This window comes from Rhamphochromis sp. 'chilingali' (assembly GCF_963969265.1).
Source record: "Rhamphochromis sp. 'chilingali' genome assembly, chromosome: 13".
NCBI classification, from domain to species: Eukaryota; Metazoa; Chordata; class Actinopteri; order Cichliformes; family Cichlidae; genus Rhamphochromis; species Rhamphochromis sp. 'chilingali'.
In genome coordinates this window covers 6,540,062-6,556,326 of record NC_137940.1, presented here as the reverse complement: position 1 = coordinate 6,556,326, position 16,265 = coordinate 6,540,062, and the positions used below count along the sequence as shown (strand labels likewise).

The 16,265-nt window shown below is 40.0% G+C and overlaps 1 protein-coding gene across 6 annotated transcripts in view; it reads right to left on the bottom strand.

The window, feature by feature from the left end:
* rapgef2b (Rap guanine nucleotide exchange factor 2b) overlaps nucleotides 1–16,265 on the bottom strand; it is a 109,673-nt gene that overhangs the window by 21,549 nt on the left and 71,859 nt on the right. For all 6 annotated transcript variants that reach the window (XM_080900905.1, XM_080900909.1, XM_080900910.1 and 3 more), the window contains exon 7: nucleotides 1,808–1,939. In XM_080900905.1, coding sequence (XP_080757031.1) covers nucleotides 1,808–1,939 — 132 coding nt within the window. The remainder of the gene's footprint in view (nucleotides 1–1,807; nucleotides 1,940–16,265) is intronic.

Genomic DNA, 16,265 nt, shown 5'->3' with positions numbered 1-16,265 from the left:
TGCTTACAAACATAACACACATTTACAGACACACAGCAGGTGACAGAATTAGGAGCCAATGGGGTGGGTGTACTATGCTAAGCGGATTAGTTGCAGAGTTTGGGGCACGTCCACAATCAGTTGAGTGCACATACTTGAATTGGGTTTTAAGGGTTCAAATGTTTAACTTTGATTATGTTTTCATAACTACCCAGCAGAATTGAAAAGGCTTGGTGAGGGTGGGTGGATGGGGGTTGGATTGCAAGCAAACCAAACACTTTTGGTGCAGATCTTTATAACGTTATTTATAAACTGCTAAATTAAGCATTGGCCTTGATGAAGGATGGGTTGAGGGAGCCCATCCTTCATCAAGTTACACATATCTCAACACCACTAAACAAATTATGTGAGGCCTACACGTGCTAATATTTTAGCACAAAAATGCTCATCAAATGCCCTCATTACATGAGACTGTATATCACAGCTTTGTGGGAGTCCTGTACTTCTGCTTTGAGGTGATGAAAGGCAGAGCTGGAGTCAGGATGTAGGCTGGACTACCTGCTTGCAGCCAGCAGCCTGTCTGCTCATCCCCTGCTGCGTAGCAAAAGTCTCCCATTAGTGTCTTATAACATGTCTGGCAAAAAAGGCTTTAAATTCTTCCAAAGAAAATTAGTCCTCCTTAATGAGACTAATGCACATTCCCAGAGGTATAGTCATCATTTCACAAAAAGCATATGTTTTTTCCATTTTTTCCATAAAGACTTGGTCTCAGATGAGGTCAAAGTTTGTTCTATATCACAGATTTTAAATGCTATGTTACATGTTAGATCACTGAAGCATATATATATATATACACACACACCCCAAATCATGCAAATCAATGTTTTTTCTCATTATTTACAATTCATCACAAGGTTATGTCGAAACAAACCAGCTCAATGAGTATTTGTTAATTGAAACTGCAGGAAAACACACGATAAGTCTGCCTCGTCTAATGAGGTGAACAGAAAACTAGTCAGGTTAATACAAACACTGCAAAGGAGAGGAAACAAACTCAGTCCCGATCAGAGGGGAACAGCTACACTTTTAATGCTTAGCAGTTGATGCATTATACATTTGGTTTATTATTACCACACAGACTGAATATAAAAGATGGACCTTGCCACTGTGATGAAGTCTCAAAGTGAAAATTTTGATCATTGCTATTTATGTTCACATCAGTAACTGAGAAACCAGACACAATAAAACGACATGTTTCTATGGTAGTGGTTTGCCAATCACAGGTATGCCCAGCTTGATTTATTGTTTACTTTAGATGTAAAGTAATCCACAAAATGAACATGATACTGTATTAAATATGATTTGAAACTGGAGACTGAGAATTTTATCTGATTAACAAAATGCTAACCTAAGCCATAAATAAAGTGAAAAGTAGACTTTCATAGACTTCTATATAATCAGATTTCTCTTTGCAACAGTCATCACCCCCAGCTGATCTTTGTAAAGAAGGCAAATATTAAACTTGTCCACTTTTGAGACATGGAAATTTCATCCATCTTATTTATTAAGTCTACGTGGCTGCAGTCAGGTAAACTAACTGGCTGTAGCTTCATATTTATGGCATGCTCATGAGTGGTAGTGTTCTTCTTATCTAACTTTTGTCAGTAATTCCAAAAAGGCCCTAGCTAGACTGATAAATGTTTTAGCATCTTTATGATTTCCTCTTGCTCAACTATGGCTGCATTAACTAGTTAAACTACCATGCACCTGCTTAGCTATCCAAGGGAGTCCAAGCTGGGGATCCAGCACCAGGGATGGGAGGACTTACCTGGTAAATGTCTGACAGGCTGCTGCTTCCAGAGTCGCTGGTGATACTACATCCTGAGTGGCTTGAGGAGACGTGGGTCACCTGTGGGTGTAAGCCGTCGGCCAGGTGAAGTCTGCTGAAGTCTGCGGGGAGCTGCACATACACACACACAACATACACACAGATGGTCAGTATCAGCCAGCCCAGCAACCGCTATTGGTCATTCACACCAACACTCGTGCTGACTGCCAAACATTGGATGCAGACTTAGCAGCATGTGTGTCTAAAAATAGGCGGTTTAGCTTTTATTCTATTTCTTCATTTTTTAATTATGTTTCCCCACTTCATTTGATAATAAGCAAAGACAGACTTTCTGCTGTAAAACAATAACATATCCACTTTAATTTTAATTGGAAGGCAGTCTGAAAAACATTCAATTTGTTCCCATTAATGAATAAAAAGGGGTTTATCGTCTTCTTCGTAGCAAAGCAGTTATTTCACAAGAAAAATATTAATCAGAGTTTAAACAAGAGCTCAGCTTTCCTTTAATAATACATTTTGTGTAAAGGAAAGGCAGAGCCAAAAAGATTTTAATTAAATAACCCAACATTTACAGAATGTGTCAAAAATATTTAGTTTTTAAGTCTCATTTTTGAAATCCTTTGGTTTACTTTAGAAGAATACTACACGTATTAGACAAAAGCATGTAAGAAAATGGGTTACAAAACTGAAAGGGAGTAGAAACTCGGGATTAAACGATAAGATAATCATTGTTTTAAATACAGCAAAGGAGCTCCTTTCCTGAGACCAGCAAAAAACAAACATGCCCTGCATACATCAAGAAAACACCCTCATTAAGGTACTACGAACTTGAGTAAACTAAATGAATACTGGGCAGTAATGGGGAAAACCCCTCTGAGTAATTCATACGGTATAAAGTGCTAGAAAGCCCAGCCGTAATTAGCCACATTGTAAATGAGCCAACCCGCTTCTCCATGGAAATGACCCCAAAATGCAAAATACATCCGAAATCCTCCCACTGCTCAAGTTTTAGGAATCAGATGAATTAAAAATAAGAAGCAGTTTGAACTGCTACAACTCAGAGGTTTATTTGAAGTCTGCAGATGCTCTATGGTTTCTGTATGTGTGGCGTTAGAGTGGAGACAGTCAACAGCAAACACAGCAGCACAAATTTCCATAATTGGTAATGATTTAAGGCCTAAACTTATCAGTTTAATGTCCTGGGACTTTGGAATCTTGATCCATTTATTGAAAGTTTTTCTGCAAGTTTCTGTAATTCTATAGATAAAATTATTCAGGTATTAGCTCAGAAAATTATTATTACACTGACATAATTAGTGTTCAACTGCTGTCCTATGCATTTAAAATCCAACCTGATGGATCAGTTGTTAAAATGTATGATATACTCATTGATTATAGACCACCTGAAGCCCATAGAACATAGCTAACATTTGTGGCTTGACATCTGTAGATGTCAAGTACACATTGTATTTATTTCAAATGAAATAAATGAAATGTGTTTGAATCACACTCATCAAATCCGACTAGAATGTCAGAGTGGTGAATTATGGATTTAATCAAACAGCATAAACTGGTTCGTGGTGTCTCTAGACTTGACTATTTGATGGCTAAATGTTTTATTTACCAATATACATCGGATACTCTGCAGGGAGACTGTTAGCTCTGGGGCATGCTTCAACTCCACTTCTTGCTGTGGCAGAGCATTAATATTAGATTTTTAAACTGAAAAGTCAAAGTGGGCCGATTTAACTAGTCTGCTCCACTCAGGAAATCAGCCAAATCTAAACATCTTGAGATTGGGTTTGGAGTTTTAAATTTTGATAGTAAACAAGATTTTTTTTTTTTTTATGTTCAGTGATTTTTTTTTTCCCCCAAATGTTTCCTCACTTGACAGTAAAAACGTTTTTACTCAGCTTTGATAAATGGTGATGAATTAGGGTGAGACTTTGAAATTTTAAAGAAAAAAAACCAACAACTTTCCTTTAACAGATCCTGACGTATAGGTGACAAGCAACGCTTTCAGCTCTTCGTTTCTAAGCTATGAAAGGTTAACTCATCTCTGAAATTCAGAAGTCTGGGTATCAACACCATCCACCAATTTGGGATGCAAATAACATCTCTGCCTCAGATTATTTTGGAAATCAGCTTTGAAGTCCCACTTGGATGACAAATGGAATAGATTGGATAGAAATGCATCTCGGGATCTTCATTTGCAAGTAAATAGGTCTGAGCCATCATCTGCTCTTGAATGTGCTCAATGAAAACATCCATCGTCACAGCTCCTGAAGTGCTCATCTGCATTACGGCTTAATGAAAGAGTTTTTGAGAATGGAAGTGTTTTGCTGCCAGAATGATCATTGTGTGATAGATAGAAGAAACTAGTTTTGACTAAAAGACTTCTTAACATTCATGAGGCAGAGTCACAATAAAACTGAAGGGCTTGAATATGTTGGAGCACTGAACTGATTTGGAAGTTATTTGGAGACCTTTGTGAGTGAAAAATTTTAACCTGAGACATATCAATTCACAAAGCGCCTTCATGTGTCAGTGACAAGAGACCAAGAGCCAGACAGTGCTGCTCCTGTGGCACCGAGGTGTGATGTGATTACACTGTGTCAAAGATTGCCATCACGATTAATTATCTGGCTGGCTGCACCAACCAAAATGGTCGACCGGAGGGCCTAGTGGCTCTCTATCCCGCCTTGGGCTGCTTTTTTTCACTCCCTCGTCTGGTTGACTTCACCCTGAGTGCCTCCAGCTGACTTCCACAATATTACTGAACAAATATTATCTGATGAATCTCTTTTGTCTGTTTGTATCTGTAATGATAAAGCCTCATCACATTTCCTTTTGATGACTTTTATGGCGTAATACGTCACTCGTTGCAATACAAATTTCAGACATAAGGTTATATTGGAGCTCTAGCAATTTATATTTAAGCTTAGACATTTTTCGCTAGAGTGATGTAGCCTTGAGGCCTGCCATCAACGTCACGTTTATCCCAAAGGAAATTTGTACTCTGGGATTACAGCAAAGCTGGAAGCGAGGAAAGCTTGGCCTCAAATACACACCAGTGAGGTACATTGTTGCTCTTACATGCTCCATTATCATTAACAAAGCAGCACTGCATTTTATTTTGAGTTGATTTCCGGGAGTACTGAAATGCAGACAGCTCTGCACCTGAAAACAGTCCCTGAAATATGAATAAGTTTAGGTTTTTTTGAGGGGAAAAAAAGGCTTTAAAATGTCTAAAGACAATTTGCAGGAAAAAACAAACAAACTTAGGGCTGAGCACCACAGAGAAACGAGAAACTAGTGGGAAGGGCTCTGATGCATTCTGGGTTTTGTTACAGTAACGGAAACACAGAAAAATCTAAACCCTATTCTTTACAAATACAGATTATTAAAAGATAACAAAAAATCTGCAACTGGAAATATTTTTAACATACAGTTAGGGAGAGTGCACAGAGGTTACGTGAATATTGTCATTTCTGCGAGTACAAACAAAAATGACCATGTAAGATTTGTCGATATGATTATCCCAACTGGTTTCCACAACCAGGCAAAAAAGCCCCCCCTCCTCCTCCTCCAAAAATAAATTATAGGAGAATTAAAAATTAATAAATAAATGAATGAATAAATAATAATAATGCACTTTAAAAAGGGGAACACCACAAGCCCCTCCCCCTGGAAAGACCCAGAGATAAAGGGAGGACCAGAAAGCAGGATAAAGGGAAAGGATAATAAACACTTAATCCTTTCTCTACACTCATTTAGGTCAGCTGTCTGTCAGTCAATAACCCAGGGTCCATGCAGTCCATAAGCATGTGATCCATCGACTTATTTGGCCCAATGGCATCCACAAGACTGGGCCAAGATGGATGACAGAGTAACAATAATGACTGACTCATTAAGTATTTTCAATTAGCAGCATGATGATACGGTATTGTACATACATGGGTTGTTAACCCCAACGGATATGCACAATCCATAGTAAAACATTGTTTATTAAATTGATGTATATTGGTGACAATAAACATCTGCCACAGTGTGAATGTTTCTATTCTCCTACCTTACTGTATATAGGGCTTTCTGTGCTCCACATTCACTGTTCTCTGGCAAACAAATGAAGTGAACTCTGCAGAAGCGCGAGCCGAAAATACGTACAATCAGCTGTCACAGGAGGATTAAGCGTCGCTCTAATGCTCGAGCCACAACACTGAACTCTGCCTACATGTGAGCAGATGTGGTGCTCCTTAAATTACACTGCAGACCTAATGACCTAGATTGCTGGGTGGAAACCCTGGCTGGCTCTCAATCTCATTACTGCCTTTATATGCTGGGAGTGAATCACTGCTGCTACACTAGACTTCCGTTCTAGAGGGTCACCAGACTGCCACAATGGAAAATGCAGATTTTAACTTCCACTGAAAACAAATTTCAGTGGTTGGGTTTAAATTTTGGACAAAAAACAAACAAACAAACCAAAAAAACAACAAAAAACAAAAACAAAAACAAAAAAACAGGGATTTTTTTATGATTCATTTCTGATTTTCTGCTGGTGAAATAGCTTGAAGCTGTGCTGCTCCTTTATACATTTGACATGGGATTTAAAACTTTCTCTGCTTGTTACAAAATGGAAAACCTGGATGCCTAAGAGGCAACAGGCACATCCCAGAGTTTTCCCTGACCATAGTGGCAGCTTCTCGCTTTCCTGAGCCTCGCGGATCAAGAGATTAAAATCCTTTGGGCAGGGTGTCCGATTAAATGGGTTTGATATGCTCTCTGTGCTTTCCCTTCCCCAGATACAGCTCCACCAGTCAGTAACACACAAGTCAGCAGTTAGATAGGGAGAAAATATTACCTACAATGAGGCAATCCACTATATTGTCATTGGAATAATTTTTTACCAAATGTCAAACACTGTGAAAGGTTTTTTTGCCGAAGTGCAATATTACACTTCTAAAAAAAAAAATGTTTTTTCTTTACGAAAAGTAAAAAAAGAAAGAAAAAAAGACCAAGCTTTTTTTTTTTTTTATTGACATTCAAGATGAATAAAGGCACAACGTATTATCTGACAAAACGTTTGGATATTGCTTTTCAATCCGTGGAAATCAATTTTTTCTCTCAAATTTTGTGAATGAGAAATGCTATTCTTCCATCACCAAAAGATCCAGCCATAAAGCCTCTTCAAAGCACAAGAATTCAACATGAACTATTAGTTAGCATGTAACTTGTTGCAATAAAGATAAATGAAACCATACGTTTTCATGGGAAAGATAAGCAATGGTGATGATAGTGTGATTGCTGTAATACGATCTAGTGGCTTTTATTTGGTGGGTTTCCTGCTGGGATAAGGGACTATTTACACAAGCCTTCATTTGTTTGCTAAGAACATAAGAAAACAAAAGTCAAATGAAGGGGGTAAGACAGTAAGAAGAGATAAGGGCAAGTTTGATACCAAAGCTAAAGATCTTTTCAGAGCTTGTGAAAAGGAATACAATTAAATTAACAACAATTAGTCTGAAAATTGGAAGAAAAAGAGTAAGATACAGATGATGAAGATGATCACGATTACTGCAGTCTACTTTCTGTAATTTTCCATTCTTGCCCTTTTGTTAACTTACTTAATTGTCTGTATAATTTGTCTAAGTTTTCGGTTAGACAAGTAAGTGCGATGCGCTCCAGACTCTAAACATGTTTTGGCACTTGAAATTCTTCTATCCTGCCAGCAACAATGCTTTAATTAGAATTATGTGCTACTTGACAGCTGTTTGGCCCCTTCCTCATTAACAGTGATTACAGCAATCCTATAATAAATGATTTAAGATCATAAGTGTGTAAAGCACTATTTTTATGCTCTGTGGTGTTTGCTAGATTTCTGGGAAATTAGTCAATTTATTCTCTCAAAATTAATTTATATGCAATGACTGAAGTGACAATGAACATGTTTATTTGGAGAGATTAAAAAAAAAAAAAAAGAAGAGTATAGGCCTAAATATATGTGCCAATCATTAAAATATGGAAAAGTGCTAAAAGGCACGGCAGCCATAAGGTGCTATACTGTGTATGCATTGTATTGGCTTATATCCTATTAAAATGACAGTGTAGCTATAGGTAAGACTTCAAAATGACATAAGCTTTAAGGATCTGCAGATGGATAGTTGCAATAGGGGGGAAAAAAAAGAAGATGTTTAATATGCCACATTTTTTTTTGGGGGGGGGGGGGGGGGGGGGGGGGAATCGATCTTGTATAAACAACTTCATATGAGTATTGTTAGGGCCTTGGTCACCTACAGGCGTCCCTGAGGGAAGCAGCATAAACTGAGAGGGAAGAAGATGAGCCATCTCATCTAGGGTGACATGTCCATGTCTATTATAGGAATATTAAGGTGATTTTTCGTTAAGCATCTGTGCTCTGCAAACCAGGAAACGTCCATCAGTGTGATTTACGGCCTTGTCTCTGTATGTGTGTGAATGGATGTGTGCGGTCGCGATGTGTGAGTGATGCCAGCGGTGCTGACAGTCGATCTATCTGCTCAGGCCTCCAGTGTCTGCTGGAGCTACCGGCTGCTTCCAGCACCACGGACAGCGCCACCAGCAAGAAGCCGGTGGTTCAAACTAGAAGCAACTTTACCGAGGTAATAAGGGAGGGAGGGGGGGGGCGCAATTAAAAACACCCAACATCCTTTCTGTGTGTTCTCGGGCTGAATTAACCATTTTATGCTTTAAAATAACTCATCGTGCATCAGTCTCTGTAATGCGACCCGGCTGTAACAGCTCCTGGAGCCTAAAAGGTGGACTAACTGAATTTAGGGGAGCTCTCTGAACACATGACATCATCTCCCAGAAAAGGGAAGAAAAAAAATACACCCGGGATTCAGGATTCACTGCTTGTATCTCCGATGCAAATAATACCTGGCAAAGCTAATTTCACTTTAGCGACTTACGATTATTCTTCACGTCCACTGCGTCGTTAAACGTGATGAGAAAGATGTGTCGGTCATTAAAACACAGACACAGGCTACATCTGCAACGATGTGTTCGTGTTTGACCACAGGAAAATAAGGGCTACTGTTCAAGGGCCTTCGTGGGTACAACGTGGCACTGAACCATTACTGACCTCGTTCTGATTTTTTATTTTTAGAATATTTTACTCTAATGTCCTGGCAGATCGATAATGTAAGATTCACGCAGTTGTGCGCGTGTCTGCGCGCGTAAGTGACAGCAAGCACATGGCGGCCGTTTCTAGTACAACACACTGACACACATCGGAGGCTCGACGGGGCAATAATCAGCTTGTGATTCGGGTTTCTGATGCGTCCTTGGTCTGCCCTGCGTTCATTCATCTTGTGCAGGCTCGATAGAAATCTGATGCACATCCATTATACGGCCGGTAATCATATCTACGGGGTCATAAATGAGGGCGAGAGACAGAAAAAAAGATGGAGAAAAAAACGCTGCAAGTCGATAGGCTACTTACCGGGGTTTTATCTTGCTGGCTCGGGACTCCATTGCTGTCTGATGCTGCTAATGGTTTCATAATGAAAAAATGTTCACCGGGCTAAAATCTAACATCCCGGACCTGCTCTATGCTACAGCATAGACCCTCATTTTCATCCAAAGCGACCTGCCCTTTCCCCTCCCTCAGCTGCGCCGTCTCCCTGGAAGGAGGCGGCGGCTTGTCAGTTTTGGGAGTATCCGCTGTTCCTTGGCCTGATTTGACACTCCAAACCGACACCACCTTCTGCGTTTATTCCAGCCACCCCGCTTCTTCCAACAGAAATATCTTAAAATCACCGAAAAGGAGGAGGAGGACAGAGGGGGAAAAATCCTTTTATCCAAGCGAAGAAAAACAGCCAGCGTCTTCTCTCCGCGCAATTGACAATCACATCTCCAAGCGGAGAGCAGCGGCGCGCGATAAGAACGCAGAAACAGGGGAAAAGATGGGAAAAATGGCTGACAACACTTTCACTCACGTTTACTCCCTCCGCCTTCCTTCCCTCTCTATCTCTTTCTCCCTCCCTCTCGCGAAAGTAAAGCGACACACGCGAAAACACACACGCACGCCTTTATGCACCATTAGATTATTTGAAGACCGAGACGCCTGCAGCCTCCGCTGAGGTACTGTACGTTAAACCCAGCGGTTTGTTTGTAACGGGAGCAGGGGGATGTGTGTATGTGTGTCAGTGGTGGTGGAGGAGGGGGAGGGAGGTGGTGGTGGTGGTGGAGGAAGAAGAGGAAGGGGGTGGGGGGATAAGGACCTCCTCCCTGCCTGAGAGTGATGCTGTCAGAGCAGCCACTATGGCTGTGCTCATCTGGAGGACTTACAACACCTCAGCTCTGATAGAGAGATAGAAGAGGGTGGATGATTAAATAAAAATGAGGAAGATGGATGAAAAGCAATGTCCAAGGAGAGATAGAAGGTGATACACAGCTGAGAAGTGGGAGGAAGGCGATAAGTCCAAAAGGTAAAAAGAGGTAGAGGGAAACAGAGGGATGAAGAATTGGTTGGTAGAGAAGAGCACAGTGGAATAATGCCATTATCCCTCACTTCAGCACCAGACCATGGCTGGAGCTTGTTGGCATAGAAACGGAAAAAGGAAAGCCATTTCCTGGGTGGAGAGATGGCAGCACTTCCTCCTGAGTGTGAGAGTAAAATATGGAAAGAGAGGAAACAGTAGCATTGCTTCTCCGGAGAGGTGAAAGCATTCACAGGGGGCTCACTGCAGGAACACAGACTGGCAGCAATGATGTCACACTGTCACTCAGCTGGAATAGCCATAGCAACTGGGTGAGCACGAGCCCCCTGCACCCACCCACTCATCTACCCATCCAGCCCGCTACACACCCTCTAGGGCCTTCAGTTGCTGTGGCGACGGAGGCAGCAAGACATGCTGAAATGGAGGCAGGGAGGGGAGAGAGTGCATAAAATAGAAAAGTGGCAATAGACTCTTCCACTTCACTCAGCTGTACTACAGCGAGCAGCAGCATCACCAATCAAACACACAACATTACATTTTGCTTTCTGAGAGGAAGAAAAGTACTTCTTATATGTGTGTGTTCAGGTGGGAGGCCATGCCTGTGGAGACTCTAGATACTGGATAAATAGAAGGCTATCTATATATCTCTATCTATCTATCTATCTATCTATCTATATATATATATATATATATATATATATATATATATATATATATATATATATATATATGTCTGCTGACAGACTGAGATATGAGGAGGACTACACAATGACAGAAACTGCACCACAGGGAACAATGAGGATTTAGACAGCAAACTAGGGCTGCTCGATTATGGCAAAAATGATAATCACGATTATTTTCACTGAAATTGAGATCTCGATTATTTGACGATATTTATTTAACCCTTTAAGACCTACTATAGAACCAAGTCCGCCAGAGCTTATATTATTTTTTTACATGTTGTAGTGCCATTTATGGGAGCATTTCAAGTTGCTATACAACTGTTATAGCCCATATTTTAATAATATGTATGCATTAAGTCCATAGTAACTACATTAATTGCAAAAAAGTGCAATAAACTACAAAAAAAAAAAATTTAAAATCGTTTTTGTTTGTTTTTTTACATATATTACTTGGAGAAATTTAAGAGGTTTATCCCTCAAAACTTTAAATACAAAAAAGTTGCAAAAAATAGTTTACAACAGGAAATTTATTTTGAGTGTGTTCATAGTTTTATTTTGGAGATACAGCAATTTTTATATACTGCAGAAAAAACGAAAAAACAATCCTATGATGCAAATTGCAAAGAAAACAGCAGGTGCATCAAAATAAACTATTTCCAGCAGTGCAATTCGAGCTCTAAGCATCCCAGCAACTATTCAGAAAAGTCAAACATGACCAGTATAGGCTTTTAAGGCCTACAAGTAAAAAACTACATTTCCGCGAAAATGACGTCACTTCCGGTTTCGGCCAGGAAATGGCGGACATGTGATAGTTCGCGCTGACGTCTGTTTCACGGTGGGAAGTGTTAAGAACAGCTGATCGGCGAAGCTTGTTTCTGGAATATTATGCTTTTGTTCCTGCAAGCGCTTTTTATGCAATTTTTGCAAAGCTTTTTGTGGAAGGAAACCGTGACCGAGGACAAGCTGATGGCATCAGATGTAAGTACAACTCCTCCGGTTTCATATGCAAAACAAATTATTGCGCTAGCTTACGCGGTTCCGGTTCTACAGGGATTTAAAAATAGTTACACAAAACGGAGCGTGCTGCTCTGACCGGCTTTAAAGGGTTAACAATGACTTTAAAAAATAATATAAAATAGTGTGCAACACCACTGAAGTTTTTTTTTTTTACCTCTCTTTTCAACCAACGGCAGTCACTCTCCTCTCTTTCCGAGCTTCCCTCGGGTCCTCTTAATCAGCGGTCTCCAACCTTTTTTGCGCCACGACCGGTTTATGCCCGACAATGTTTTCACGGACCGGCCTTTAAGGTGTCGCGGATAAACGAGGGAGGGGCTAATAATCGGCTCAGTCATTTTTAATGATCGTTGAAAGCCCAGATCGTAATCGTGATTAAAATTCGATTAATTGAGCAGCCCTACAGCAAACCAAAGGCAACAAACTACAGGCCAGCTTGCTACTCGCCACAAAACAACCAGGAATTAAGCTTAGAAACAACACGCAGAGCACAAAACATTAAAAGAAGAGTCGTGTCTGTTTACACGTTATCTATACTCAACAGCAGATTAAACTATAAAATCACATAGAATCTCGAATAGTAGATATACCATTTATTATCATTTATTCTTTTGGTCATTGTTCAGTTATCATTTTCCTGCATTGTTGCAGGTCTCAGTCATTTTGTCACCACTGTCTGTTTTTTAGCATTTTGCAAAACTGCTGGAGGAGGATGAATCAGTTCCCTTTCGGCATCAATGCATCACTTTGTTACACAACATGAAACGAGAAATATTACTAACAAATTTATTTTTAGGCACATTAACTAAAACGGTGAACCTTTTTTGCACTTTTTTTTAACTTCACTTTAATATAATGTGTATTTTTTGGTTCTGGACTGTGGCCAAAACACAAAACATAACCTGCAGGTATCATGCAGAAGCTGTGACAGGCAGTATCTTTGGCATTTCATAGCATCACAAATTAATCAAAAATGAAGCAGTGCTTTGCTCCAGCTCTATATTATTCACATCCATAAGCAGGAATCATAATATGATTTTAGAGCCTCATACTTAAGATGGATCTAAATGGTGCAAATAACCATTTGTAAAGCCCGTGCAATATAAACTTAATTTCTGACAAAGACTGATGAACATTTGAAAATGAAACAATAACTAATCCAATAAAACCACTGACACATTATTTTTTCATGTATGCAGACAGCTGATGCTGTAGCCTTTTAGTAAAGAGTCTGGCTGCTCCGCTTCAGACAATGCTTAGAAAGCAGCGTACTACACGCTGGTTTTGGAGCTGCTCCAGTCAAAGCAATGGGGATGTGAGTGGGAGGCGGAGAGGGGGAGGGAAGCTGGAGACCCGGTATGACATCACCTCTCCTGCCCCGGAGCAATGATGTAATGTATCAAAACAACCAAAAAGCTCAGGTGCTTGGCTGTGCAGCCCAGTCATTAATGTCTCCAACAATTGCCGGCGGGGGGAGGACCAGGGCATCATTACATCACCTCGGCAACGTGGTTGCGTCTGGGGAATATCAGACCCTCCTGCCCAGCCCCCCTTGTTTAAAGCTTTCATAGCAAGCTCATTTAAAGGAACAAACAAGCCAATTAATCATTTTTTTAGTGACTAATCACAAGCTCAAGGTAAAGGGAAAGAGGCAGGTGAGCATCGATCTTGGGAGATTGTCAGAGTGACATGAAAAATGCTACTTGAAACACCAGTAATGAACTTGATCTCAATTGCAGTGTGTGCTAAATGCACGAGGTGGGTGAGGGGCCTCATCTGCCATTTGTAAACCGCCTGTGAACCCAGTCAGGCTTCAATTGTTCCATGCATTTATAGGGAAAGGCCATGTGATTGTGTTGTGCCTGCTGATATGTGGCATTAGGGCACTAAAAAACTCATTACACTGCTGGATCAAACACCCCTGCATAGACATGACACACATGCACAGCCAAGTATTTCAATGGCGATAGCAGCATAAGGCACTCATAAATCAAGCATTTTCTTGGCACCAGCAAAGCAGGATCAAATTGTTCAGTATTACAGCAACATGTAAGAAAAAAATAATGCAAGAGAAAAATGCCTTTCTTTGCCAAATCCCAGACATACATGCACAAAATCAAACCAACCAGCACTGCATGACTGAGCTGTAGTTACTCAAACTTTAATGTCATCACCTCATGATCTTTCTTTTGGGATAGTTGAAAGCAGATTGAAGACACATGGATAAAACAACATCACTGGTATTGCAGATGACTGAGCAATGGAGGATTTCACAGACATTTCTGTCCACTCAGCTGATCCCACAGTAAATCCTAGTTGTGGAGGAGTTGCCCACCCAAGAAGTTAAAAAAAAAAAAAAAACTTTATTAACCTGATTTACTGGCACACAGTGAATTGAAGGTTGTCACCACAGACCACTAACCTCCTTTAATGCACACAAACTTATATTTTTTTTATCAGAAAAAAAAATCAGAACAATAAATATGACAGGAGTTATTCTTTTTAACAGATTACTGTGTGTACGATGCATTGTCTTTAGGACACCCTTGATGCTCTAGAAAAATCTGAAACAGACATCTTACTTAAGTACTACACCTGTTAATGTATACTTGTCTTTTTGTCTTAATTGATTTATTTGAACTAAAAAAACAAACAAAAAAAAACAACAACTTGCTGTTATGCTCATAAGATGACTAAAAAAAACTCCATAGGATCAATCAGCCACAGACACCTTATACATCAGCACTTTGTGGAAGACACACAGTGGCCATTAGAGGATCAAACTCAACATACTTTGATTTATTGATCTGTCTCTAACCTTGTTCGGTGAATTTGTAACCCCACGTGTAGAGAGAACACAGCGCATTAATCCTTGATGCCAGTCCCATTACGCTGGCTCTAAATAACTTTGTTAGAACGCAAAAGATGATCTAATAAAGAGACTCCATTTTCATACTTGCTACAGCCCGAGGGATCATTTCATTTTTCAAGCTGTTATCACCTCCACGCTGCTCTGAAAATAATTTGACAGAAACTCAGGCAACCAGGCACATCTGAAAGATTACACTTGTAGGTTCACGGGGGCATAACATCTGTTGTGCCCGTGCACCTGCTACAAGGTGCATAAATAGGAAAAGTGAATCAAAAGACATGTTTTCAGAGAATAAGCAACAAAGTGAGATAGTTTCCAAATGAGTGACAGGTTGATCAGTGACTAGAGGTTTCCGGATCAAGTTAACGACTGACTGTAGAAGCGAATGAACTGGAAGTCGTTAGCACTGAATGCTGTCGGAGCGAGCCGAATTATGTGGTTTTAGTGTCACAGTTACAACTGCATGTGTCGACTCATTCTTAATCAGTGGAAAGAAAAGGAAATCTTTAACCACAAAAGTTCAAATGCACCTGAAAAGCTAAAACTATACAATTAACAACTGATGGACACCATCAACTCATTATCAGTAAAATCCCAAATGCAGCATACAACGCTATTAGGATCAGCTAAATTCAAGATATTCATAGGGTCTTTATGTACCAATTAGCAAAAATATTCAAATCAATCAGTGTTCACCTGGATAGGATGGATCAGATGGATGGACTGGCATTCATGTGGATATTAACTTGACAGTCTATAACATCATAAAGCCTTTGCAGACCAAGCTCACACCCTGATGGCAATGACGTCAAACTTGTTTCTCCAGGGACAATGAATTCTGCCACACCACAAACACTGTTTAGAAATGAGTAGAAGGAACATGACCAAGACCAAGGTGTTGGCGCAGGGCTGTTAAACTCCCACTATCTTATCAAACATCCCTGCAAAATGCGGTGACTGGCACTGGCCAAACAAAGATGAAGCTGACAGGAATCCGATTAGCTTTGGAAGTATTTAGTCATAAGAAAAGACTATCAATATTCCTTCTATGGAGACCATCAATGTTTGCACATTTTTCCAAAACAATCCATCCAAGAGCAGTTAAGATATTTCAGTCTATACCAATATGATGGACAAACAATCTGGCTGACACTGACGTTAATTGGGCTGAGAATTTACCGTGAGATCTTCAGTAGACCTGCAAACTGTAGCAGATGATACAAATCACATTTGTACAACTACCTTCACTGTGAAAACTATCCTAACAATTTCAATCTGTTGATGAGTTAGAGGGAAGAGTGCACAATGACTAGTTAATAGAACCTTAATGAGACACATGGTCATTATGTCAGGATTTAAAACCGGCTTCATACTTTAAATTGCTG